General features: G+C 49.5%; 2 protein-coding genes across 10 annotated transcripts in view; both read right to left on the reverse strand.

Annotated features, from left to right (window-relative positions):
• Window positions 1-197, reverse strand: part of POLE (DNA polymerase epsilon, catalytic subunit) — a 32,831-nt gene extending 32,634 nt beyond the window's left edge. For 2 of the 3 annotated variants that reach the window (XR_011135219.1, XM_068911897.1), the window contains exon 1: window positions 22-120. Coding sequence is in view for 2 of the 3 variants with exons in the window: in XM_068911897.1 (XP_068767998.1) it covers window positions 22-71 (50 nt within the window). In the remaining variant the exon portion in view is untranslated. Of the gene's footprint in view, window positions 1-21 lie in introns of all 3 variants that reach the window. The other variant, XM_068911896.1, reaches the window with a different exon arrangement.
• Window positions 198-6,785: 6,588 nt separating this feature from the next.
• On the reverse strand, window positions 6,786-21,904 carry LOC104142158 (caspase recruitment domain-containing protein 8). Of its 7 annotated transcripts, none has more exons than XR_011135099.1 (12): window positions 21,447-21,852; window positions 20,754-20,801; window positions 20,384-20,457; window positions 19,914-19,979; window positions 18,817-18,878; window positions 18,502-18,731; window positions 16,628-16,887; window positions 14,390-14,515; window positions 12,141-12,285; window positions 10,658-10,699; window positions 8,487-9,194; window positions 6,978-8,370 (listed from the first exon to the last, which is right to left on the reverse strand). XR_011135099.1 is itself a non-coding variant. In XM_009671952.2 (11 exons), the coding sequence occupies exons 1-11, from the start codon at window positions 21,670-21,672 to the stop codon at window positions 7,972-7,974; spliced, it is 1,332 nt and encodes a 443-aa protein (XP_009670247.2). In that variant the 5' UTR covers window positions 21,673-21,852; the 3' UTR covers window positions 6,794-7,971. The 7 variants fall into 7 exon arrangements, 5 of the variants coding, with proteins under 5 accessions (XP_068767252.1, XP_068767251.1, XP_009670247.2 ...); XR_011135098.1 differs by having other exon boundaries at window positions 6,978-8,024; window positions 8,218-9,194; XM_009671952.2 differs by lacking the exon at window positions 8,487-9,194 and having other exon boundaries at window positions 6,794-8,024.

The raw sequence follows: 21,904 nt of genomic DNA on the forward strand, positions 1-21,904 counted from the left end.
CGGCCCGGCCCTGCCCCTCACCGTGCGCCCTCGGGGTGGTCGCCGCCGCTGTCGCCGCCCCGCAGCACCATTCCCCGCCGCCGCCGCTGAAACAATTTCGCGCTCTGCCCAGCTCCCGCGAGAAGGGAGCCTCCCAATCCCGCCAATCAGAGAGCGGCCCCACAGCCCATGGGAGGTGTTTTCTCCGCCCTCCTCCTACCACCCGGCCGGTCGGGCCGGCTTCCCCGCCCCGGAAGAAGGGTGTTGCAGTGTCCCCGCCCCTTCTGGCTCCTTCCCGGGCAGGCCCCGCCCCGGCTGCGCTTGCGCTTGCGCTTGCGCAGGAGTGATGAGACCTGGCTGGAGGTGGAGCGTTAGCGCGTGGCCTATCGGGGCGTCCAGCCCGCCCGCGGGAACGGGTTGCACTGCGCTGTCCTTTTGCTAGCCGGGCATCCCCTCCTTGGCCGGGGCCTTTACTTCACCGCGGTCGCGGAGCAGGGCTGCGGGTGGGGTTAGTGGCGGTCAGAGCGGTTCCAGGCCCCAGGAGGCGGTGTTATCGGCCTTTCTGCAGCCGTCTTGGCTTTCCGAAACAGCGCTGCTGTCCCCTCGCTGTGAGGGCTGTGGCTGCGCCCGGCCCGTCGGGAAGCAGATCAGCTGCGCAAGAAGCGGCCGTTCTCCAGCAAGAACCACCGCTAAACCGGTTGTGAAGCCACGCCGTGCCGCGAGCTGCCCTGCGGCGGGGCCACAGGCCTTCCCGGCCGCGGTTCTCGGTGCCTGGGCGCCTGCCGGGCTGGCTCCGCTGCCCCCTGCGGGGAGCTGTGGCCGCTTCGGCTCCCGCGGGCGCCGGGCCTGAAGGAGAGGCCGGAAAAGGCTGTGGGTTTGCTTGGTGCTCCCTGGCTGCTTCTCCCAGTAGCCCTCCTGCTGCGAGGGAGCTGGGAGCATGCCGCTCTCCCTAGGAACTGTGTCCAGCCTTGAGGCACATGGAGGACTCCTTGGACTAAACGAGTTTTATTGCCTTGATGTTTGAAGGGTTGCCTAATAGTTGTTTTGGGCCCTAGAATCAATGAGCCTGAGGTATGGTGTGAGCTCTGTCCTTGCCCTGCTTTAACTTGGTTGGCTGAAGCACTGGGTGGCTGCAGAGAACAGTCCTGAAGTGACTTTGAGACCTGACAGACAAACTTGGCCTGTCCCACTTCATTTATGTGGTGTCCAGCCTTTTAGGACACATTAAGTACTAAATGCTGATCCATTTAATTTGCAATCAAATAGCAATCAGTGCTGCCATTAGTCTTTGTAATCATTAGAGTTCAATCTCTCTCTCTTTGAATGCTTTTTAGGTCTGTGCTCAGGCTTGAGTCCATCTCCTTCCCTCTCTCTGCAGGTGGGGAGTTGGTGTTTGAGAGAGCAGAATCCACTGTCTCAAGTACTGTACTTTTATCAGTAGCACCTTGGGCACAGCCCCTGCTACTGAAAGCAAGCCTGTTCTGCATAGGCCATTGCTAAGGCTTTTGTAAATAAATTAGGACCACACTGTGTTTTAAAAATTTGTTTGCGTTTATTTGAACTTCTCTGTTTAAAAAAAGAGGAAAAAAAGAAGCATTCTTTCCTGGCAGAGCAAAGTCCTTGGCCTTTACCCAAAAAAGGCAGATGAGCACCAATGTGGTGAATTGTACCTTTCCTGCAAGTCCTTTTATTGAGCTGACGTTCGGGCCTTTGCACTGGTAAACAGCTGATAAAAGGTCTTGGAAATCTTTCCAGGAAAAGGAGGTGGTTAAAAGAGCTGTCGCAAAACTGGATGAGGTCTTCCCTGTGCTTCTTCCTTTCCTGTTGAATCTCAGGAAAATAAAAAGCATGGAAACAGGAGACTTGGGGAGAGGGCAGCCTGTCCCTGTATTTCTGTGAAACAAGAGGCTACAGATTTCAGCTCTGCAAAGCCAAGCAGTGGCATCTTAAGAGCAGAAAACTTGATATTTCCAGATATGAGATCAGATTCTCATCCCAGACTGGAGGTATTTCTTTGACTACTTAGACAAAGTGATAGTTGTCCTTAGGATAGTTGTCCTTCAGTTCATGGCTGTAAACTTGAATCATGCTGGCAGACTGAGGCATGACTGAAAATTTCTTCTGAATTCCAAAATGTGGAAGAACATTTAAAAAGCATGTTTCAACAGTGCAACATTTAAGCAATGTTCTCTAGGTGTTCAAGAAAATGAATAAATATAAATAAATACTTAAGTCAGTGGTCATATTTCAACCCCACAAAGCCACAGAGCGCACAAGGAGTGTCACTCAGCATTCCTTGGAAGTACGTTTGAATGCCCAGAAGCAGCTGCCTCTGCTTAGGCAAGTCACTTTGAATTTGACCTGTGCTTGACTGAAAAAATCTGTCTTCTTAGATACTAGAGTATGTTTCTTCTACTCTGACTTGCATTACCAGAAAACAAAGAATAGGGACTATCTGACACAAAAAAATACTGTATGGATATGACAGCAGAGGTATTTAAAGCTGTTGTGTTTGCAGCCTGGAAAGGTTTTCATCTTTCCCTCAAATAAGCATCCTGACTCCATATCACTGTATGTTTGTACTCTTTCCAGTTTTGCTTCAAGGCTTCTAATCCAGTCAATTTCTCTTCAGGCCTATGTGCTAGTTGAGGATAGGCAGGATTTTGTGTAGCTACATGTGTCTTACTTGTGGTGCTCGTCTTTAGGAAACTATAGGTGATGGGGTGGTGATCAGAAAAGGAAATGCAACATTGGATGTATAAAGGATGAAAATCTGTTGAGCGCAGCCAACAGAGGCAGTGAACAGACGCAGCAGTTTGCGCAGCAGTGTCTGGGCTCTGCCTGGGCCTTTTGTGGGCCTTGTTGGAAGTTGTGGAGACTTTCTGGGGACCCCCGAGGAACTAGACAGTGCTTGCTGCTAGCAGGAAGGGAGAGCTGGGCAAGGACTCCTGCAGGGGGCTTTGACTTAACTTCTCCTGGGAAGTTCTAGCTAGGTGGGGCTGCTGCTAACGAGCTCTCTGGGCTGCCCTGGTCAGAGGGAGTTGGGGCTTTTGTTTCAGGTGGCTCCTGACTGGGTGGGTCAAGCACCCTTGTGAGTCACTGCTAGGCAGAGGCCTATATAAGAGCCAGGCCCAGAGTGCAGCCAACAGAGGCAGTGAACAGATGCAGCAGTTTGCGCAGCAGGCAAAGAAGGCACCTCTCCGTTTTGTGCAGTGGTGTGTCCTTCCCTGGGGCATGGTCATGACACGCCGCAGAGCACATTCCCCAGTGGCTGCTGGAGGTGCTGCATCGGCTGTGTCTGAGGCTTCAACCCAGACAGACCCTCAGACAGCAGATGCAGCTCTGCAGGTGTCAGGCTGCGGGGAGTGCCTGGGGCCTCTCTGTGAGGCCTGGGCTGACAGTCAGCTCTCCTGCGTGAGGTGTGCTGTGGTTGACCACTTGCGTCACCATATAAAGGAGTTACGGGAGGAGGTTAGTAGGCTGCGTAGCATCTGAGAGGATGAGCAGGAGATTGACAGGGCGTTCTCGGAGACTGTTCAGCTCCAGGAGTCCCCTGCCCCCACTGCAGTGGAGTTGTCAGAGGGCTCAGCACCGTGTATAAAGGTGCATCATAACCCTGTTGAAGAGGGCTGGAAGCTGGTGACCTCTTGTAGAAGGAGAAAGGCTCTTGCTCCTCCTCAAGAGTTACCCTTGAAGAACAAGTTTAGCGCCCTCCAAGCTGAGGAGGAGCTGGGCATGGCTCCAAGGGAGGCAACTGGCCTGGCAGACCCTGTGCTGTGCAGGAACCCCTGGAAGAAGCGGCGAGTGATTGTTGTGGGTGACTCCCTGCTGCAGGGGACAGAGGCGCCTATCTGCCGACCTGACCTCTTGTCCAGAGAGGTTTGCTGCCTGCCAGGGGCTCGAATAAGAGAGGTCATGGAAAGACTGCCAAGGCTTGTCCATGCATCGGACTACTACCCTCTGCTGATCTTCCATGTGGGTGCTAATGACACGAAAGGCAAACTGGAAACCATCAAACAGGATTTCAGAGCTCTGGGAATGGTGGTGAAGGGTCTGGGAGCCCAGGTCATTTTCTCCTCAATCTTGCCTGTGAGGGGAAAGGATGGGAGGAGGAGTAGACGAATTTTCGAAGTTAACAACTGGCTGCGCCGCTGGTGCTGGCAACAGAGTTTTGGTTTCTAGGACCATGGGACCCTGTTTGAAGATCAACAGCTGATGGGGAGCGATGGGATCCACCTTACCAAGCGGGGCACGCGTGTCTTTGCCAACAGATTGGCCAGCTTGGTAAGGAGGGCTCTAAACTAGGCAAGATGGGGGAAGGGGAGTGGTATAGTGGCAGGAGAGTCAGTAAAACGCTGCTCAAGTCAGGATGCCTCCAGCGGGTGCATACAGCCAGGGGAGACAGCATGGAACACGGCTATGGAGGATCCTCTTGCACCTCTCCTGGGAAGCTTGCATGCTTGATTGGTTCTCTGAAATGCCTGTATACCAATGCGCGCAACATGGGGAATAAACAGGAAGAGTTAGAGATCTGTGTGCGGTCGCAGGGCCACGATCTCATTGCAGTGACAGAGACATGGTGGGATAGTTCACGGGACTGGGATGCTGTCCTGGATGGCTATGTGCTTTTTAGGAAAGACAGGCCAGGAAGGCGAGGTGGTGGAGTTGCCCTTCGTGTGAGGGAGCAAATGGAACGTATGGAGCCGTGCCTCGGGGTGGATGAAGAGCGAGTTGAGAGCTTATGGATAAGGATTAAAGGGCAGGCTAACATGGGTGACACTGTTGTGGGGGTTTACTACAGGCCACCTGACCAGGAGGAAGTCATCGATGAAGCCTTCTACCGACAGCTGGAAGTAGCCTCACGATCACAGGCCCTGGTTCTCATGGGAGACTTCAACCACCCTGACATCTGTTGGCAAGACAGCACAGCTAGGCACAAACAGTCAAAGAGGTTCCTGCAGAGCATTGATGATAATTTCTTGACTCGGGTGGTGGAGACGCCAACGAGGAGAGTTGCGCTGCTGGACCTTGTCCTAACAAACAAAGAAGGTCTGGCTGGAGAGGTGAAGGTTGGGGGCAGCCTTGGCTGCAGTGACCATGAGATGGTGGAGTTCAGGATCCTCCGAGGAGGGAGCAGATCAAAGAGTAGGATTGCAACGCTGGACTTCACGAGAGCTAACTTTGGCCTCTTGAGGGACCTACTTAGGGGAATCTCGTGGGGTAGGGCCCTAGAAGGAAGAGGGGTCCAAGAAAGCTGGTTCATATTCAAGCATCACTTCCTCCAGGCTCAAGATGGGTGCATCCCTCTGAGGAGGAAGGCCAGCAAAGCGGGCAGGAGACCTGCCTGGATGAGCAAGGAACTCCTGGCAAAACTCCAACAGAGGAAGGAAGTCTACAGAATGTGGCAAAGGGGACAGGCCACTTGGGAGGAATACAGGGACGTTGTCAGAGTGTGCAGGGATGCGACAAGGAAGGGTAAGGCCCATTTGGAATTAAATCTGGCAAGAGATGCCAAGGACAACAAGAAGGGCTTCTTCAAATACATCAATAGCAAAAGGAAGCCTAGGGAAAACGTGGGCCCGCTGCTGAATGGGGTGGGTGCCCTGGTAACAAAGGATAGAGAGAAGAAGGCAGAGTTATTGAATGCTGCCTTTGCTTCCGTCTTCACTGCTAAGGCCAGTCCTCAGGAATTCCAGAGGAAGGCTGGAGAAAGGAAGACTCTCCCTTGGTGGAGGAGGATCGGGTTAGAGATCTTTTGTCCAAACTTGACATCCACAAATCCACGGGCCCTGACGGGATACACCCACGAGTGCTGAGGGAGCTGGCGGACGTTATCGCTAGGCCACTCTCCATCGTCTTGGAAAGGTCCTGGAGATCAGGAAAGGTGCCTGAGGACTGGAAGAAAGCCAGCGTCACTGCAGCCTTCCAAAAGGGCAAGAAGGAGGAGCCAGGGAACTACAGGCCTGTCAGCCTCCCCTCCATCCCTGGCAAGGTGATGGAACAGCTCCTCCTGGAGGTCCTCACTAAGCATCTGGAGGACAAGAAGGTGATCAGGAGTAGTCAGCATGGATTCACCCAAGGGAAATGATGCTTGACCAATCTGATAGCCTTCTAGGATGGGATGCCTGGCTGGGTAGATGAGGGCAGAGCAGTGGATGTTGTCTCCCTGGACTTGAGCAAGGCTTTGGACACTGTCTCCCATCACTTCCTCCTAGGTAAGCTCAGGAAGTGTGGGCTAGATGAGTGGAGAGTGAGGTGGATCGAGAACTGGCTGGATGGCTGAGCTCCGAGGGTTGTGATCAGCGGCACAGAGTCAAGTTGGAGGCCTGTGGCTAGTGGTGTCCCGCAGGAGTCAGTCCTGGCTCCAGTCTTGTTCAACGTATTCCTCAATGACCTGGAGGAAGGGACAGAGTGCACCCTCAGCAAGTTGGCTGCCGATACTAAACTGGGGGGAGAGGCTAACACACCAGAAGGCTGTGCTGCCATTCAGAGGGACCTGGCCAGGCTGGAGAGGTGGGCGGAGAGGAACCTCCTGAAGTTCAACAAAGGCAAGTGCTGCAGGGTCGTGCACCTGGGGAGGACTAACCCCCTGCACCAGGACAGGCTGGGGGTTGACCTGCTGGAAAGTAGCTCTGCAGAGAAGGACCTGGGAGTGCTGGTGGACAACAAGTTAAACATGAGCCAGCAGTGTGCCCTTGTGGCCAAGAAGGCCAATGGTATGCTGGGGTGCATCAGGCAGAGTGTTGCCAGCAGGTGGAGGGAGGTGATCCTGCCCCTCTCCTCAGCCCTGGGGAGGCCTCACCTGGAGTACTGTGTCCAGTTCTGGGCTCCCCAGTACAAGAGAGACGTGGCGCTACTGGAGAGAGTCCAGCGGAGGCCTACGAAGATGATGAGGGGGCTGGAGCACCTCTCCTTTGAAGAAAGGCTGCAAGAGCTGGGCCTGTTCAGCCTGGAGAAGAGAAGATTGAGAGGCGATCTCATCAATGTGTACAAGTATCTGAAGGGGGAATGTCAAGAGGATGAGGCCAGCCTCTTCTCCGTGGTGCCCAGCAACACGACAAGAGGCAATGGACAGAAACTGAACCACAGGAAGTTCCATCTGAACCTGAGGAAAAACTTCTTCACTGTGAGGGTGACAGAGCACTGGAAGAGGTTTCCCGGAGAGGTAGTGGAGTCTCCTTCGCTGGAGATATTCAAAACCCGTCTGGATGTGATCCTGGGCAATATGCTCTAGGTGACCCTGCTTGAGCAGGGAGGTTGGACTAGCTGATCTCCAGAGGTCCCTTCCAACCTAAACGATTCTGTGATTCTGTGAAAAGATATGTTGAGAAGACTATCGTGTCATGGTTTACACCTGAACACTGGCATGGGACTGTCTGGAAAAGGAGGCAACAGCAACATCAAGGTAAGGAAAATGACTAGGAAACAGCTTAGCTTCTGCAGAGTCAGAAAATATTGGGAATGTTTAACAATGAGAGAAGACAGCAGGGAGTGCAAGGGGGATGAATAGAGCTGGGGTGATATGCTGGAGGAAAATGGGATATTTACTCATGATACAAGAACAACGCAACCTTCAAGTAAGTGATTTAAAGCACACATAGGCTGTGGAGGCTGGTGATGGATATGAGAGCTCCTGGCACCCTGACAAGTTGTGGAGCTGGTGGGAGGGCATGAGGTGTCCTTGCAGAGACAGCAGCAGAGAGACAGGAGCTTGGGCGCTTGACAGAATCGCAGCATCTTGACAGAATCACAGCATTACAAAATGGTTGAGACTAGCGGGGACCCCAGGAGATCATCTAGTCCAACCTCACCTAGAGCAGGTTGTCCCCACTTTAGCCCCGTTGTGTTGATTATGTGTTCCCTTTTGTTCACGTCACCCCGGGGCCTTTTCTTGCCAACCTTGTCCATCTGTCCCTCATATGGGTGCTGGTAACTGTCTCCAGGTCAGCCAGGTTGTTGGCAAAGATACTTTTGCCCCACCTAATGAGGTGGCTAGAGACGGGGGAGTTGAACAGAGAGCTGGCAGTGACAGAAGTCCAGGGTGCCTGTGTCAGGGCAAAGAGCATTTTTAATAGCAAGAGGATGAAGTCTGTGAGGCAGTGGCAGTAAGAACATATAAAAGATCTGCATGATTCAGAAAGGGGCTAACTTTCTGCATGGATACAGAGAACTTGATTTAAAAATAATCTGCTGGCTTTCTTTTGAATGTAAAGCAGCTGCTGATGATTCAGATTTTACCTGAAAATGCATGAGTCTATGTCTCTTCTCTCTGCTCTTTTTTGTGGCTTCTGTGGGAGCCACATTCTGATGGTGCTACATCATCTGGCTGCTTCTGGGGACAGAATGCTTGTTTGCTACTTCAGTGAATTTTGGTCACTTGGGAAGACTAGGCTGGAAGGAAATAAGGGGAAGATTTGATACTGATGTGTGTTCATAACTGTGGCTTGCTCTGTCTTGTGCATAAGAACAGGCCTTTGCAAACAGTTCTCTGTGGTAAAGCAGCTCACCTCTTCCAGCAATGAGAGGTTCCTGCAGACCTTGAAGACAGAGAGGTTGAAGCTGAAATTGTTGTGGTGGGAGGCTTCTCTGCTGTGAGCTGGCTGGAGACTATCTGGAGAGGGCAAGGACCCTATCTCAGGGAGGCAGAAGGGTCTGTGGTAGTGGTGCTAGAATAAGGATCCAAGGTCTCTTCTCCTTGAGGCTATTTCCAGCAGCTTCTCACTGGAGAAACAGTATAACAGTGATCTTCCCTTGCTGGCAAGTGATTCAACTAAGCAGGGCAGGTGTGAGACCAGATGGTTTAGCAGGCTTTACTGCTGCTTTGCATGACTGATTTTGGACTGAGAGGTTGAGATTCAGGCAGTGATAAACCCTTCCTTTTGCCTGATTACTCTTCTGTTGCTCCCTTACGCTGGACTGGAGGAGCAGAACCTGTCTGTTTTTCGTGGCCTAGCTAGACTTCGACTCTAAGTCTGTGATGAGGAATGGGTCTTTTTTCCAGAGAATCTTGTAGAGCTGCTCTTGGGCCTCAGAACCTTTTTTCTCAACTAGCTGCAGCAAAACTTTTTTCCTGTTTTGACTCATGCTTTGACTTTGTACCTCCTCTTCTTCATCACTGTTGATTATGTTTGCATCCCGTAAGTGTAGCAGAATAGGGGAGATCCTCCCCATCCTATGACAAAGCTCCATCTTGTGCTTCTTTATGAAGACTGCACCTAACAGACACCAAGCTTATGTTACTGTGCTGGACGTGTCAAGATTAGGCCCTAGGCCTAGGTTAGTGCAGTACTACTAAGGTCACAAGTTCACAGCACCCTAAACCAATTTACATGGGGGTTGCTTGCCCTGTCCCACAGCCACATGTTCCCATCCCCTCCCCTGCACCAGCAGTGGGCTCACGGGGCAGCAGGTAGATTCAGAGAGCTGAGCCAACAGAAGATAACCCTCCCAAAAAGGAAGGGTACCCTGCTGCTCTGGTGATATGAACACTAAGTCAGTGAGGATAGGAATGTGCAGCCAAAATTGAGGGAGGTCAGGCCATGGCAGTCCTGATTTCAATCAGCTTAAGCTGCTGGGGAACTATCCCCTCTATGATTTCTGCAGTGTATGGGAATGAAGTTACTGTCCGTTTCCTGCCACCCTCCAATATTAGAAACTCTTAACTCGGAGCACAAGTCACTGAAAACTATGAACTCACTCAGGATTGCAAGTGATTTGTAAAGAAGTTGTCCTTAGTAAAAGGCAGCTGCTAGCAGAGTACGGAACAAAGCTGGGGTTCAGTACCTCAGGCAGCATCTCCCAGCTTCTCCTTGCTAGCCTCCTCTCATTCCAAGAGAGACTGAAATGGGTGGCCACCAGTTCAGGCTGGACATCAGGAAAACAGCTCTGAGTGGTGTTATTTTGTAGGTACCTCTCCAGGGACAGCTGGAGGTGAGGCAGCACTGTCTGTAACCTGGATTCAGTCCTCTGCTCTGCCTGTGTCTCTGGTGTGAGTTTGGACAACGTTTTGGCAGCAGCTCCATGGTAGGATTTGGATGCCTGTGTTCAGCCTTCATGCTGCTTTATCTGCATGTGTCCAGCATGTTGGCCCTCCACACCCTGTTCAGCTGCTCCCTTCAGTTAGATCAGTCAAGTTCCCTAGAAGCTTTTCAGGTGTGCCTGGCCTACTGCAGTCTGGGCAGTGTTGTCAGCCAGCACTGCCTGTAGGACACTATAGGGCATTTGTCCCCAGAGCATAGCACCCAAACAGGCATCTCTGGGCACGGCCTTGCTCTCATCTTCCATCCTTTTCTCCTACAGCACTTAGGCAGGCTCTAGTTCAGTGTGGTGACTCCACGTGCATTACAAGGAGCTGAGAAGCCTCTGTCTAATAATGCTGACGTGTCCAAACCTGCATGTATCTAAGCCAGACCTTTCTGCCTCAACCTCTGTCAGTAAAATACAGGAAACAGTTTGGAGGGTCACCTGCTATATGCCAGTTTACACACCAACATGGTACACAGCATGCTGGTACAAGTATGGGAACAAAAGTTGAGGTTGCAACTTTAAAGACTTTTTGTCCAGAAACTATCGTAAGGATGGGGAAGAGACTGCTGTGTCTGCTTTAAACTGGAGGATAATAAGTTCCAAAGAAACAGATTCAGACTCTAGTAATGCAGCTCTGAAAAACTGTACTGACCTGAAAGGGTCTGGGAGGCAGAGGTGGGAAGATTAATATCACCTGAAAGAGAAAGCAGAGAAATCACTGCATATCCCAGTATTTGAAATGGAGACTCTTGCTAAAAATCTTTCTTCAGTGCTTAGTCTTCCACTAAGCCATAAGTCATTATTTCCTACCCACAGAGATGTTCCTGCCATATATGGAGAAATGAGCAATAAAAGATCCTGGACTCTACATTTTTAGTCTTACTTCTGGGAGTAGATGAGCGTAACAGAGAATGGATCCTGAGCAACCACATTTCTTCAGGTACTTACACAGGAACGTCATCGCTACACACCTCAACTCTTCTGCTGTGTATTATTACACACAAACATGACTCTTAGCATGTGCTGTCTCTAACCCTGCCACTTCTGTCTCCGTTATGTAATGACCTGAAGAAAGATACTGTGTGACCCAAGTCAGTACAGTCACCTCTACAACAGACTTGTAAGCAGAATGTAAGCAGAACAGAATTGTAAGCAGATGCCACTAGAGAGCAGTGTCCACGCAAACAGCAGGCTTACTGTATGACGCATTCACAACACTGTGTTATGAGCACAGAGAAACAGGGGAAGGCAGGTCTGGTTCATCAACAGTCCACATTATCTACTCAGAAATCAACAACAGGCCCTTAGGGAGGGATATAGCCTACCTCCCTTCAATGGTTTAAAATGCCAGCAAAAGTAATCACATGAGATGGCCTCTGGAGTAGCCTATTGAGTCAGAGGTCTATCTCCACTGAGGCTTGGCTGCCTGCCTGCCTTCCTTTAGGGAAGATGGGTCTCACCCTGATCCTGCGCACTCAGGGTGGTGTTTCACACACTTGCGTTGCACCCAGCAAATCTAGAAAAGTATCTGAATACAGTATATGAAATATATATCTTTTAAGATGCTGATTTTCACTGAAATCTTGGTATTCCCCATATCTCCTCTGTACCATGGAATGGTTGCACTAGCGTGTATGTGGGTGTTGGTTATTTTAATGGACTTTTAAAAATAAGTCAGATGCATTTCTATGCAGCAGTAGACAGGGGAACAGAGAGACACCAATAGTGCTCTTCTGCTCTCTTAACCCCCAGCATTTGAAACTCCCCATTAAATCTGAAGCTCTAGTCTAATGAAACATGGGTTCCTTTCAGGCCCCTATTCCTCAATGGCCAGTTGCTACATACAGGGGGTTGGCCTTCCCTCCAGGAAGCATGAATGACTGTGACCACAGAATGCATAAGGTCTGCTTGGATGGTGCATCTCGCCTTTTTCTATGGCAAATAAGCCATAGAAGGGGGGTTGTGTGCCCCCTCACTGTGGAAGTAAGTGACAGACATGGCAATGTTAGTGCCCAGGATAGTTTCCAGATGTCAGTGGATTTTGAATCAGAATATCTGCACGTCTCGTTCTGCCCTCACAAGAAGTACAGCTCACTGCCCCATCTCCTTCCTACATATGGATGTACCATTCCTACCTGATCTCAGTGACGCCTTCCAGACCAGTGTGCCATCGCGTTCATTTGTAATAAGGAGCCAAATTTCCTCTGCCATATTCCTGATGTAGATCTCAATAAAGAGCTGCTGTTCCTTTGGACCCTTGTAGCAAAAAGGCAAGTATGGCTGTAAAGAAACAAAAACAAGGTGAGTCTCTCATCACACGGAACTGTAGTGAATTCACATAAGCTATCTCATGTTTACTGGCCATACTAGGAAGGGAAAAAACAAACGAAGATATAAAAGAAAGGGCTCTGCTGTGCTGTCGGTATGAGAAAGGTTGGAAGGGACCTCTGGAGTGTATCTGACCTCCTGCTCAAAGTAAGATCGTTGCCAAACTCTAGATCTACTCAGCCATAGCTGTGTCTAACCAAATATTGAAAACCTCAGAGAATGGAGATTGACCACCTCTCTTCTAACCCATTTGAGGGGATGCTGTTTGCATCACCACCTAGTGATAAAATGTTTCTAGTGTCCAGCCTGAACTTCCCAAGTTGCAATTTATGGCCATTGCCCCTTGTTAAATCACCTGACACTGCCAAGAAGAGTTTTGTTCTGTCATCTTTAAAACTGCTCTTCAAGACAAAGTGCCCAGTTATAATTTAGTCATTCCAGAAAGTGTCAAAGCCAATTCCTATTTAATGATTGATGGATTTAAGAATGTCTCCCCATTAAGCTGAAGGCCTTGGCTGTTGAGGGCTGTTCAGTAGCAGGTTATAGTTACACTGAGGCACGATCAATACACTGGAGGGTAGCGATGCCATTCAGAGGAGCCTTGAGAAGCTGGAGAAATGGGCTGGCAGGAAGCTTATGCAATTTGACAAAGGCAAATGCAGAGTCCTACATCTGGGATGGAATAACCCTATGCAATAGAACACGCTGAGCACTGCATGGATACAAAGCAGCTTTCCAGAAAAGGTCTTGAGAGTCTTCGTGAACAACTCCAAGTGGAACAGGGGTCAGCACTGTGCCCTGGCAGTAAAGGCGGCCAACCACATCCTGGGCTGTGTTAGTAAGAGCATAAACAGCAGAGTGAGGGAAGGGTTTCCTTCCCTCTTTTCAGCACATTTGGTCAGGGGTCCAGTTTGGGGCTACCCAGCACAAGAAAGACACGAACATCCTGGAGCAAGGTCAGGTCAGGGTTAGAGCACATGATATGCAAGGAGAGGTGGAGGGAACTGGGTTTGTTCAACCTGGAGAAGAGAAAGCTAAGGGGAGATCTAATCAGTGCCTTCAATTATATAAAGGGAGATAAAGAAAAGATGGAGCCAGCCTCTTCTTGGAGGTGTACGGTGATGAAACAAGAGGCAACAGGCATAAATTGCAGCAAGAGAAATTCCAATTAGATAAAGGAAAAAAAAATCACAATGAGGGTGATACAACACTGGAACAGAAGCTCAGAGAGGCTGTGGAGTCTCCAACCTTGGTGATGTTCAACTTTGACTGGACATGGCTTTGAGCAAATAGATCTGACATCAGAGTTGGAATGCTTTAAGCAAGATGTTGGACCGGAGACTTCCTGAGGTCCCATCCAACCTAAATCATTGTGATTCTCATCATGATTATACTGCAGTACACACCCATGAAAGGAGAATGTTTTGGTAACCAGCCATGGACATGACATTGGACTGTCACCAGCTGCTCTCAGGAAATCACAAATTCCTATGCAAAAAAGTAACCACGTGGACCAAATGGCCAAATCTTCTATTTTTTTTCCAGTCATTATAATCTGATTGCCACAGGACATGGTGCTCAAAAACAGAATTCCTCGAGCTGAGTTCCCTCAAAGAAAGAAGTCATGTCCCATAATGGCAGCAGAAGTATGAGAGAAGGAGTCTCTGTAGTCCTGCTCCTATTCTGAAGGAAACCCACTGCAGACAAGATGAAGATGAAGGACTTGGGACCACACCAGAGCCAGTATCTCTGAAATTCTTTCTTGATAAGCAGCTACAATAAGTGTGACAAGTCCCACCGTTATGATTCCTGCCATAGAGAAAGAAAAACTGAGCCTTTATAACCTTGCCAGCGTGGCTTTGGGGTGGACTCCATGATCTATCTCATGCTGTTTATTGGGATGTGTATCATGAAATATCTTTGTCATTTGTAACCAGAATAGCTTTACTGCCTCTATGGCTCTGAAACCTAGTAAGACAGATTCTGGTAGCACAGCTGGAGACAGAGGCTCCTAATATTTTCAGTTTCATTGCAAAAAAGGAACAGTCCCACTTACTCCAGGTGTTATCACCACATGAGACGTACTGGACACTTGGTAACTGCAGCCAAAGAACAGAGGGTTGAGGGGAGGAGGCTTGGGAATAAGCTTTGAATTCCAGTTCATTTCTTGTTCTTCAATGGCCTGTAAATTTCAAGAATCACTTTTGAGAGAGACAAAAAAGAGGTATGAACTGTAGATAGCTCTTTGCTGCCATTTGAAAGTCAAGATTAAGAGACCGACCTAGTCAGAACATGCCACTGAATGTGTATTACAGGCAGTGCTGTATTTCAGGGGCCTGTCAGCTCCCTCACGATTACACTACTGCACATCAGCTGCTTCCAGGACCTAACCTGGAATACATACAAGGTAATTTAAGGTCACTCTGTGAAATCAGGTAAGGGCCTGCACAAAACAGGAGAATATCTGATACACAGCCACCTGTTACTGTACAGGGCAGCAGCTAACAATTCCTAAATCTGCTCTGCTCCATGTTGCAGAGCAACCTGTGCAACAGCTTAGCTCCTACCAGGACATGCCCTCCCAGCCGAAAGCACAGAGTGATTTCTGGAGGTATGTATGAAAGAGGAGAGTGGAGGAGGCAGGAGCAAGAATGGTGTCCTGGGGTGGGAGCTGATTGCTTGGCGTATAGGGATACAAGATTGCATGTGCTTAGAGTCTGGTGGCATTGTGGACCATGGAATTGGCATCTTGCCTTTGAGAGGGTTGGGGAGGCAGGGACAAGGGGTTGGGCTGATGGCTTAAAGGTGATGGAGACAGAGAAATACCATGTTGAAGCCTTGTTGGATGTGTGGGTCATAGGAGTGGGTTGGGGGAGATAATCTGGCTTGGAGTTGGAGGATTCAAGGGGCAGGCATCTAGAGTGGGGAACGGTGGTAGATATTCTCTTTTTAGAATAATTTAGGGCCCTACATCTAAATCAAGGCTGGCTCCACACTGCCTAGTACTGGCCATAGACCTCTTCCCAGTGGGTCATGTCTGAACCATTTCAGAGCTGCTAATCTGCAATCCAAGAAAGCAAAGAGCATGGTGTAGATGTGACCCCTGTGGGCTACAAGTGTTCCCATTAGCTATAAAATTTGCTAAAGATTTTCACTCTGTGAATTAAATAGTCCAGTTTAAAGGAGCAGGGACCTTGGCTCTTGCACAATGTCTGCTGGTACAGATCTGTGTTTGTCTCTAACAGGCAGCTGAGTTCACGTGAGAAGAGGAATTGAGAGGATAAAACATAGGTTGTTAATGCTTTGAGTTCTGTTCCATGCTCTTTCTCAGATATGCAGTACAATCTCTCAGTTGTGAAAATAAGGAAATGATATGTAATTGCTTTCTTTGGGGTTTGGGGCATGAACCTTGGCCAGCAGTGAGACTTTGAGGGGCACAGAAATTTTAACTACTTAATAGAGGCAAGACCAGCTTCCATCTCACCTTAGTGCCCTTGCCTTAGGCCAATAAGCATTAGTGTAGATTGTGTTCTCCCTGCTCTAACAGGTGAGTCAGGGGAGCCAAGAGGATTTGCAGTGCTGTGTATGGGAGCACACTAAGTCCGTATCCAAGCTAAGTTATAGTTAAGTTTCATTAAGTTATTCTAAGGAAAGACACTATAACGCTATCCTTTGACAAGAAGTTCCAAACAGAAAGGTGGTGACTACGGAATAAAAGGAAGGATTGAGCAGGAAAGGTCAGTCCCCTCTGTTTGTCAGTTCTCAAGAAGACAGCACACATCTATGTAACACATCTCACTGTCTTCCTTGCTGTAGCATTAACAGGCTCTCCTGTGGAGGGTCATTCTTGGGAGACCTCTGTCCCTCTGTCAAATCTGGCCGGAATGGAACCATGGGCTCACGGGGAGGACAGACGGATGTCCAGACAGAGAGACAATGCAGTTACCTAAGCCTTGTGTTGACAGAAAAATAGGCAAAAAAAATCACACAGGCATTTGGTCTTTTGTACTTGCTCAGTGGTTGGCACATTGCCTTCCCCCATTCCCTTGCTGACTGACACTGCAGTGCCAGCTCTTCCCTGCTATGCTGGCCTGATCAGGTAGGATCTGCGTTCCTCCTCTAATGGTCTTGCTCTGCCTCAGACTGCCTGATGCCTGGAGCAGGTTATACCTGTTTGTGCTGAACATAAGAACAAAACTAGGAGGGATCCCTGCTTATCCAATCCAGTCCCTGCTACTGCAGCCACTCCAAATGTCATCCTTTTTGTAAACCAGTCAAATTCCCTCCATCTTACCTGCTTCACAGAGTTGTCATCTGGGATCAGGTAGAGGTGAAGAGTTGTATTTGCAGCACTGAGCTGCTGAAAGATCAGCACCAAGGAGTGCATGGGGAGCGAATATAAGGTTGAACGTAACTTTCGCCAAAGCACCCCAAGCAGTGAGAAGCTGGGATTTTCCAGGACAGCACAGAAAGCATTCAGTTTTGTTGGTTTCTCTAGGCTCATCTTCCCAGATTTAAAGTGGGCAATTCTGCACAGGCTGACATCTACACCTCCTGCAAGAGAGGAAAGGCAACAAGGTTCTGTTTTGTCTTCCTAATGCCCTACTAGGTTACTTCTTTCTCTTTAAGACTTTAGCAGCACAAGGAAGACATATTCCCATACAAAATGACATGGTCTGCTTTAGGGGCTATCGTGTGTCCTGGGCTTTCTGGCTTCTGCCCCGCAGGGAATTGAGGGCTTTTGGCAAATTCACTTTGGGTTCAGAAAACTGCAAATCCAAGATGGGAACTTGGGACCATGAAAATCCTCAGACTGAAACCATGCAGTCCAGTATCCTGTGTACCCCTGTTGCACCACCGAATACTGGGAGGAAGACTGTTACTGCATTATGAGTCATCCTAGGTTTTGATTACCAGAGCAGCCTAAACTTTATGGTGACATTCCTAGCAAACTTCTTGCACTGCAGTGATGAGATAGAGAGCTCTGCTGCTGCTCAGTCACCCTGCTTCTGTCTCTTTGAAGTTAACCTGACAGATAAATATAAAACTTGACAGATTAATGTAATTACATGATTTTGCTTCGTACAGCTATGTCAATGAAGAATGCATAGACCCACTGTGCTTGCCAGGTCCTGGGCAGGAAGTGGAGCCACGCAGCAAGCAGTTACTTTTATGACGTGCTCTGTTTCAGCTGAGAAGAGGACACAGGTTTGCCAGGAAGAAACTCCCTCTGCCAGTACACACTGCGGCCTGTGATAGGGCCCTGCAGCACAGGTAGGCCAGACCAGGATGGCTCTACTCTGTTGTGCAGTCCAGCCTCAGGTTAGCACTACTTGCAGTGACACTCCTCCTTCTGGGCTTATTAACAAGGCATTGCAGAACAGAGGATCCAGGTTCAAGCCTTTTGGCTCCTCATGTTCAATGTTCGCCAGGGTGAATATTGACAATTTAATTCTACTTACTGTTCTGTCCAGACCAGTTCTGTTCTATTGCAATTGTGCACCTCACACTGAGAGAGTCCAATGTGTGGACTGAAGAAGGTGACTAGCTCTTGTCACAGTGGAGGAGAGCAAGGATGATAGTTGCCCTTGGCCATCTACTGCTGTAAAAGGCACAAAGGACTGAGAAAGTCTGTAAGAGGGACTCAGAGGCTTGACCTGCAGCTGAGCTGGGGTAATTCCTGTGGGTTATCACAGCAGCTAGGAGAAGAGGGGGAAGCACTGAGGAGAGGATGGGAGAAAGGACAGGAGCGAAAGGAAATAGGGAGCAGAAACAAAAGATGCGAGAACAAAGCAGGAGCTGGGCCTGCGGTGCCAGGAAAGGAACCACTGCAAAGGTTTAAAAAAAAGTGAGTGAAGATTAACAAAAGGATGAGGAACAGCAAAGCAAAATTGGGGAATACAAGGGAGCACAGAACGTCTCTCAAAGAAGAATTTGGTCCTAAACCTGCCTGGAGAGGTCCTAGGGCATCTCCCTGAGGAGTCATCTTTCTATATCACTGCACTGTATCCACAAGCAGGCAGGCCCCTTTCAGAGCAGATGCTGGAGGAGTCAGATGGGAGAGGGGACAGGAGAGCTGCAGAAGACCTGAGAGAAGCTAGTCTAGAATTGCCATGCCTGAGAGGAATGGAGTGAATTGAAGGAAGTGCATCCCCACAGCTGCTCTACCTGCCAGGCACACAAAGTGGGGGAGATACACAGCACCCACAGCACCCACAGCTCCAGGCTGCACCATGATACAGAACAAGGGTCCAGCAACCACCCATTCCTCCTGGGCAGCTGCACTCAGATGGCTGTTCCAGGAGGCATATCTGTACTGGATGGACACTGCTGACTTCGCCTCAAAGCCAAGGCCTGTCACAGAGCACTGGAATGAGCCTGCTCCAGGAAGGTGAACTCTGCAAACAGGAGAGGAGAACAGCGTTATGCCATGTGTGACTAGGGCTGTAGGAAGGTGTTTCCGCTTTGCCCAAGAGCTCCTACCTGTAATAGCTTTGGTCCTTTGGAAAGTTTTGGATGATCTCCGGTGTCACTTCTGGAAGGGCCTGTAACACAAGTGATGCTAGTTTGGGATTGAATGGCATGTTCCCTATTGGATGTTTCTTATAGGAGGGAGTGCTGGGAAATTTCAAAGTGTGATGCAGCTTGGCTCATGGGCTCGGAACCTCACAAGCAGCAGCAGCAGGAGCAACAGTACCTCTGCCATAGCGAAATTATTTCTCTGCCTCTTTTCACTATCCAGAACAGACTCCATGTCAGGTATGCCATATTGTTTTACCTCTTCAAAACAAGGGAATATAGACGCTTCTATCTGGTGCCCAGAAAGGCATCACCCTTTTCAATGAAGAGGTTGCAAAAATCATTGACTAGCAACTTATCTCCCCTATGATCTCAAACCAGCACTGGGCATGTCTGAGGCACATAGGCCATGTGCTAACGTACGGGCTCCTGAGTCCTTTAAAGGGGATACCCATTGCTGTGGGGAGGACTAAACACTGCTGTCAGCAGCAGAACATGCCAGGGGATGGGAAGAAACCAATTTTTCCCCCATGCATCAGTAGGAAGGATAACAAAAGGTTTTGCAAAGCAGTTCCTAGAGCCCCACAACTACCTTTACACAGATTTTTAAGTTGTGCTTTGCAAACAAGGGAATTCCAGACAGCATACTCTTTTTTCCCGAGAGAAAAAAATTTTTTGGCTGCTGTCTTTCTCATGAGTGAATGCTAGGCTATTCCTTCTCTGCCACAGTTTATCAGCAGAGATAAAACAATGGGCATAGACAGCCAAAATATTTAGCAGAGAAAACGAGTTCTGAATGTGAGTGAGTGGAAATTGTCTTTCAATGAACTTGAAAACTAGGGCAATGCATGCTGAGTTAGCATAACAAAAGCAATTGGACACTTCTTGAGGCTGAAGAATTATGGTGAATAACAGGTTGTGAAGGTATATTCAACTTCCCACATTACCGTTGAGGTCAGTCTCCGTCTTACTGCTGTGCCACTTTCTCTGAGTGAGACAGTGCCTTGCAAGGAATGGTAAAGCCAGCGCATACAGCATGGCTGTGGCTGGAGAGCCCTTACCTCCCTCACACAGCACAGGAAGCTTTGCTTTGGTGAAGAGTCCAGCTGCAGCTCGCTCTTGCTTTTCTAGAGAGGGGTACATAGTGGAAACCACTTTTAAGGAGGCACAAGATAAGGCTTTCTGACAACATCAGCAACATCACCAACATCATGCATAGTGCTGACACTGACAGCTATTCCTCCAGTGAGGGAACAGGCTAGTGTTAAGGAGTTGTGCCAGTCTGGTCTGTCCTCAGGGTCAGGTCCTTTTACCAGCATTGAGGGCAGACTGGATCAGCTCCTCCCACCAAACACAGTGCTGTGGTAGCAATGGGCAGTGAGGAACCCCACTGTCCCCAGGGATGGCTGTGAACCTGCCGCACAAGGGCTCCCATGGCATGGCCCAGAGTGCTACAGTCATGCTGGCCTCCTCCCCAGCCCCAGGGTCCTCCTCATTAGGGTCCCCAGCCTCATTTCTTGCAACACCTCACCTCTGCTTTCCCTGAGGCTTTATCTGTCAGAGATCCAGGAAGGGTTAACAGGCATTCTTCTTGTATTCCTGAGACTGGAACAAGGGGAAGATCATTGCAATTTGTGGCCCATGTTCTGGAGAAGAACCTATCACAGAACAGGCTTCACCTAACCTTCCCTATCCCATTAGCAGTACTGGTCTCCACTCATAACACCACATGCTCCTACATTTACCACAGCATCCACAACCTTCTCGTGGACCGCGGCACTGACACCCTTGCCACCTTGCAGCATACTGGGGTCCCTGCAAGGACAGTCCTCCTGTTCCAGCCCCACTGCACCAGATTGCCAGCCTCAGCCCTGAAAGCAAGGACCGGGACGTGTTCTTACCTGAATAAACACCACTTTCAGGGAAAGCCAAACTACCACCACCACGCACTGCAACAATAACACAAGGCAGAGGAGAACTCAGGGCCCAGGGCATGCCAAGAGAAGTGTTCCCCCCACATCATTTCCCATTCTGCCCTTCCTGTCCCTGCTCTTCACCCCTTTGCTATGAAGCCTCTTTCTGTGTGTTTTGTCCCACTCACAGGAGCTGCTGGGTGCCAAGCATCTGTCCTGGCCTATCAATTAGCTATTCTTCACAAGAGAGCAGCTCACTGCAGGGCTGACCTGTTCCCAGCCTCTGCCTCTCCTCCCCCAAAGTGTGTGCATGCTCTCTGCCATGCAGAAAGTGGATTTCTTGCTTAGCTTCCAGAAACAGAGTCCTTCCCAGTCTTTCCTGTGGCCTACACCCATCCCTGGTCCCTGTCCTTCCTTCTCACTTCCACTGCACACAGGCTGTGGCAGTTCTCTTCCGCAAAAGGGCATCCGTCTGGGTCCATCTTGTCCCTCCCCTCTGCAGCCTGTGCAGCCTTGCCCCTCCCTACTGCTACATGCTCACTTGGAAGCCTCCCTGCTTGCTTCCCTGGTGCGTCTGCCTCCTTGAGAGAGATCTGGGTCTGCTTCCAGCCTTTCTCACTCCTGTGCTCCCACCTCCAGGCAGACACTTGCCCACTTCCCCCAGTACTGCCCCATACTTACCTCTTAAAATTTGAAATATAGTGCAGTTGGGAGTTATTCCATAGTCCCGCAGACTCCTTTCATCCTCCATCTGTCTGCCTTCATAAATCAGCCTTATCTCCTCAGGAGCAAATGACAGCCTAGCCTTTAGCACTTTTACTGTGTCATCCAAACATACATGCACAGGAATATCAGTACCATGCAAAGTCCTAACTTGGACGATGAAGGTAGACTGCTGGTGCTCCATGGTGCCTGCTACAGTCTTCTGAGAAAACCTGTTGCTCGTGGTGCCCAGTGCGCGTAAAGCGGCCCCAACAAAGCAAGGGGCAGCCCTTTGGAGCAGGCAGGCCCTGCGTGCTGCTGGCTCTTCTGGGCCTTTGTCCACAATACTCTAGTCTCTGTCACTTACCAAGAAACTGAAAGCACCAGATGACGTCACGAATGCTGCAATGCTGCACTGTTTTACAGCTCTCTGGTGT

The sequence above is a fragment of the Struthio camelus genome, chromosome 17, assembly GCF_040807025.1.
Source record: "Struthio camelus isolate bStrCam1 chromosome 17, bStrCam1.hap1, whole genome shotgun sequence".
In the NCBI taxonomy this organism is placed as follows: domain Eukaryota; kingdom Metazoa; phylum Chordata; class Aves; order Struthioniformes; family Struthionidae; genus Struthio; species Struthio camelus.

Excerpts from the sequence above, each read along its gene's own strand:
- LOC104142158 (XM_009671950.2), bottom strand. The coding sequence starts at position 21,672 with ATGGAGCACCAGCAGTCTACCTTCATCGTCCAAGTTAGGACTTTGCAT. Across the intron at positions 19,980-20,383 it reads AAGCCTCAGGGAAAGCAGAG|AAAAGCAAGAGCGAGCTGCA; the intron begins GTGAGGTGTTGC and ends ACCCCTCTCTAG. Across the intron at positions 18,879-19,913 it reads TCCTGTGCTGTGTGAGGGAG|GCCCTTCCAGAAGTGACACC; the intron begins GTAAGGGCTCTC and ends CTTGTGTTACAG.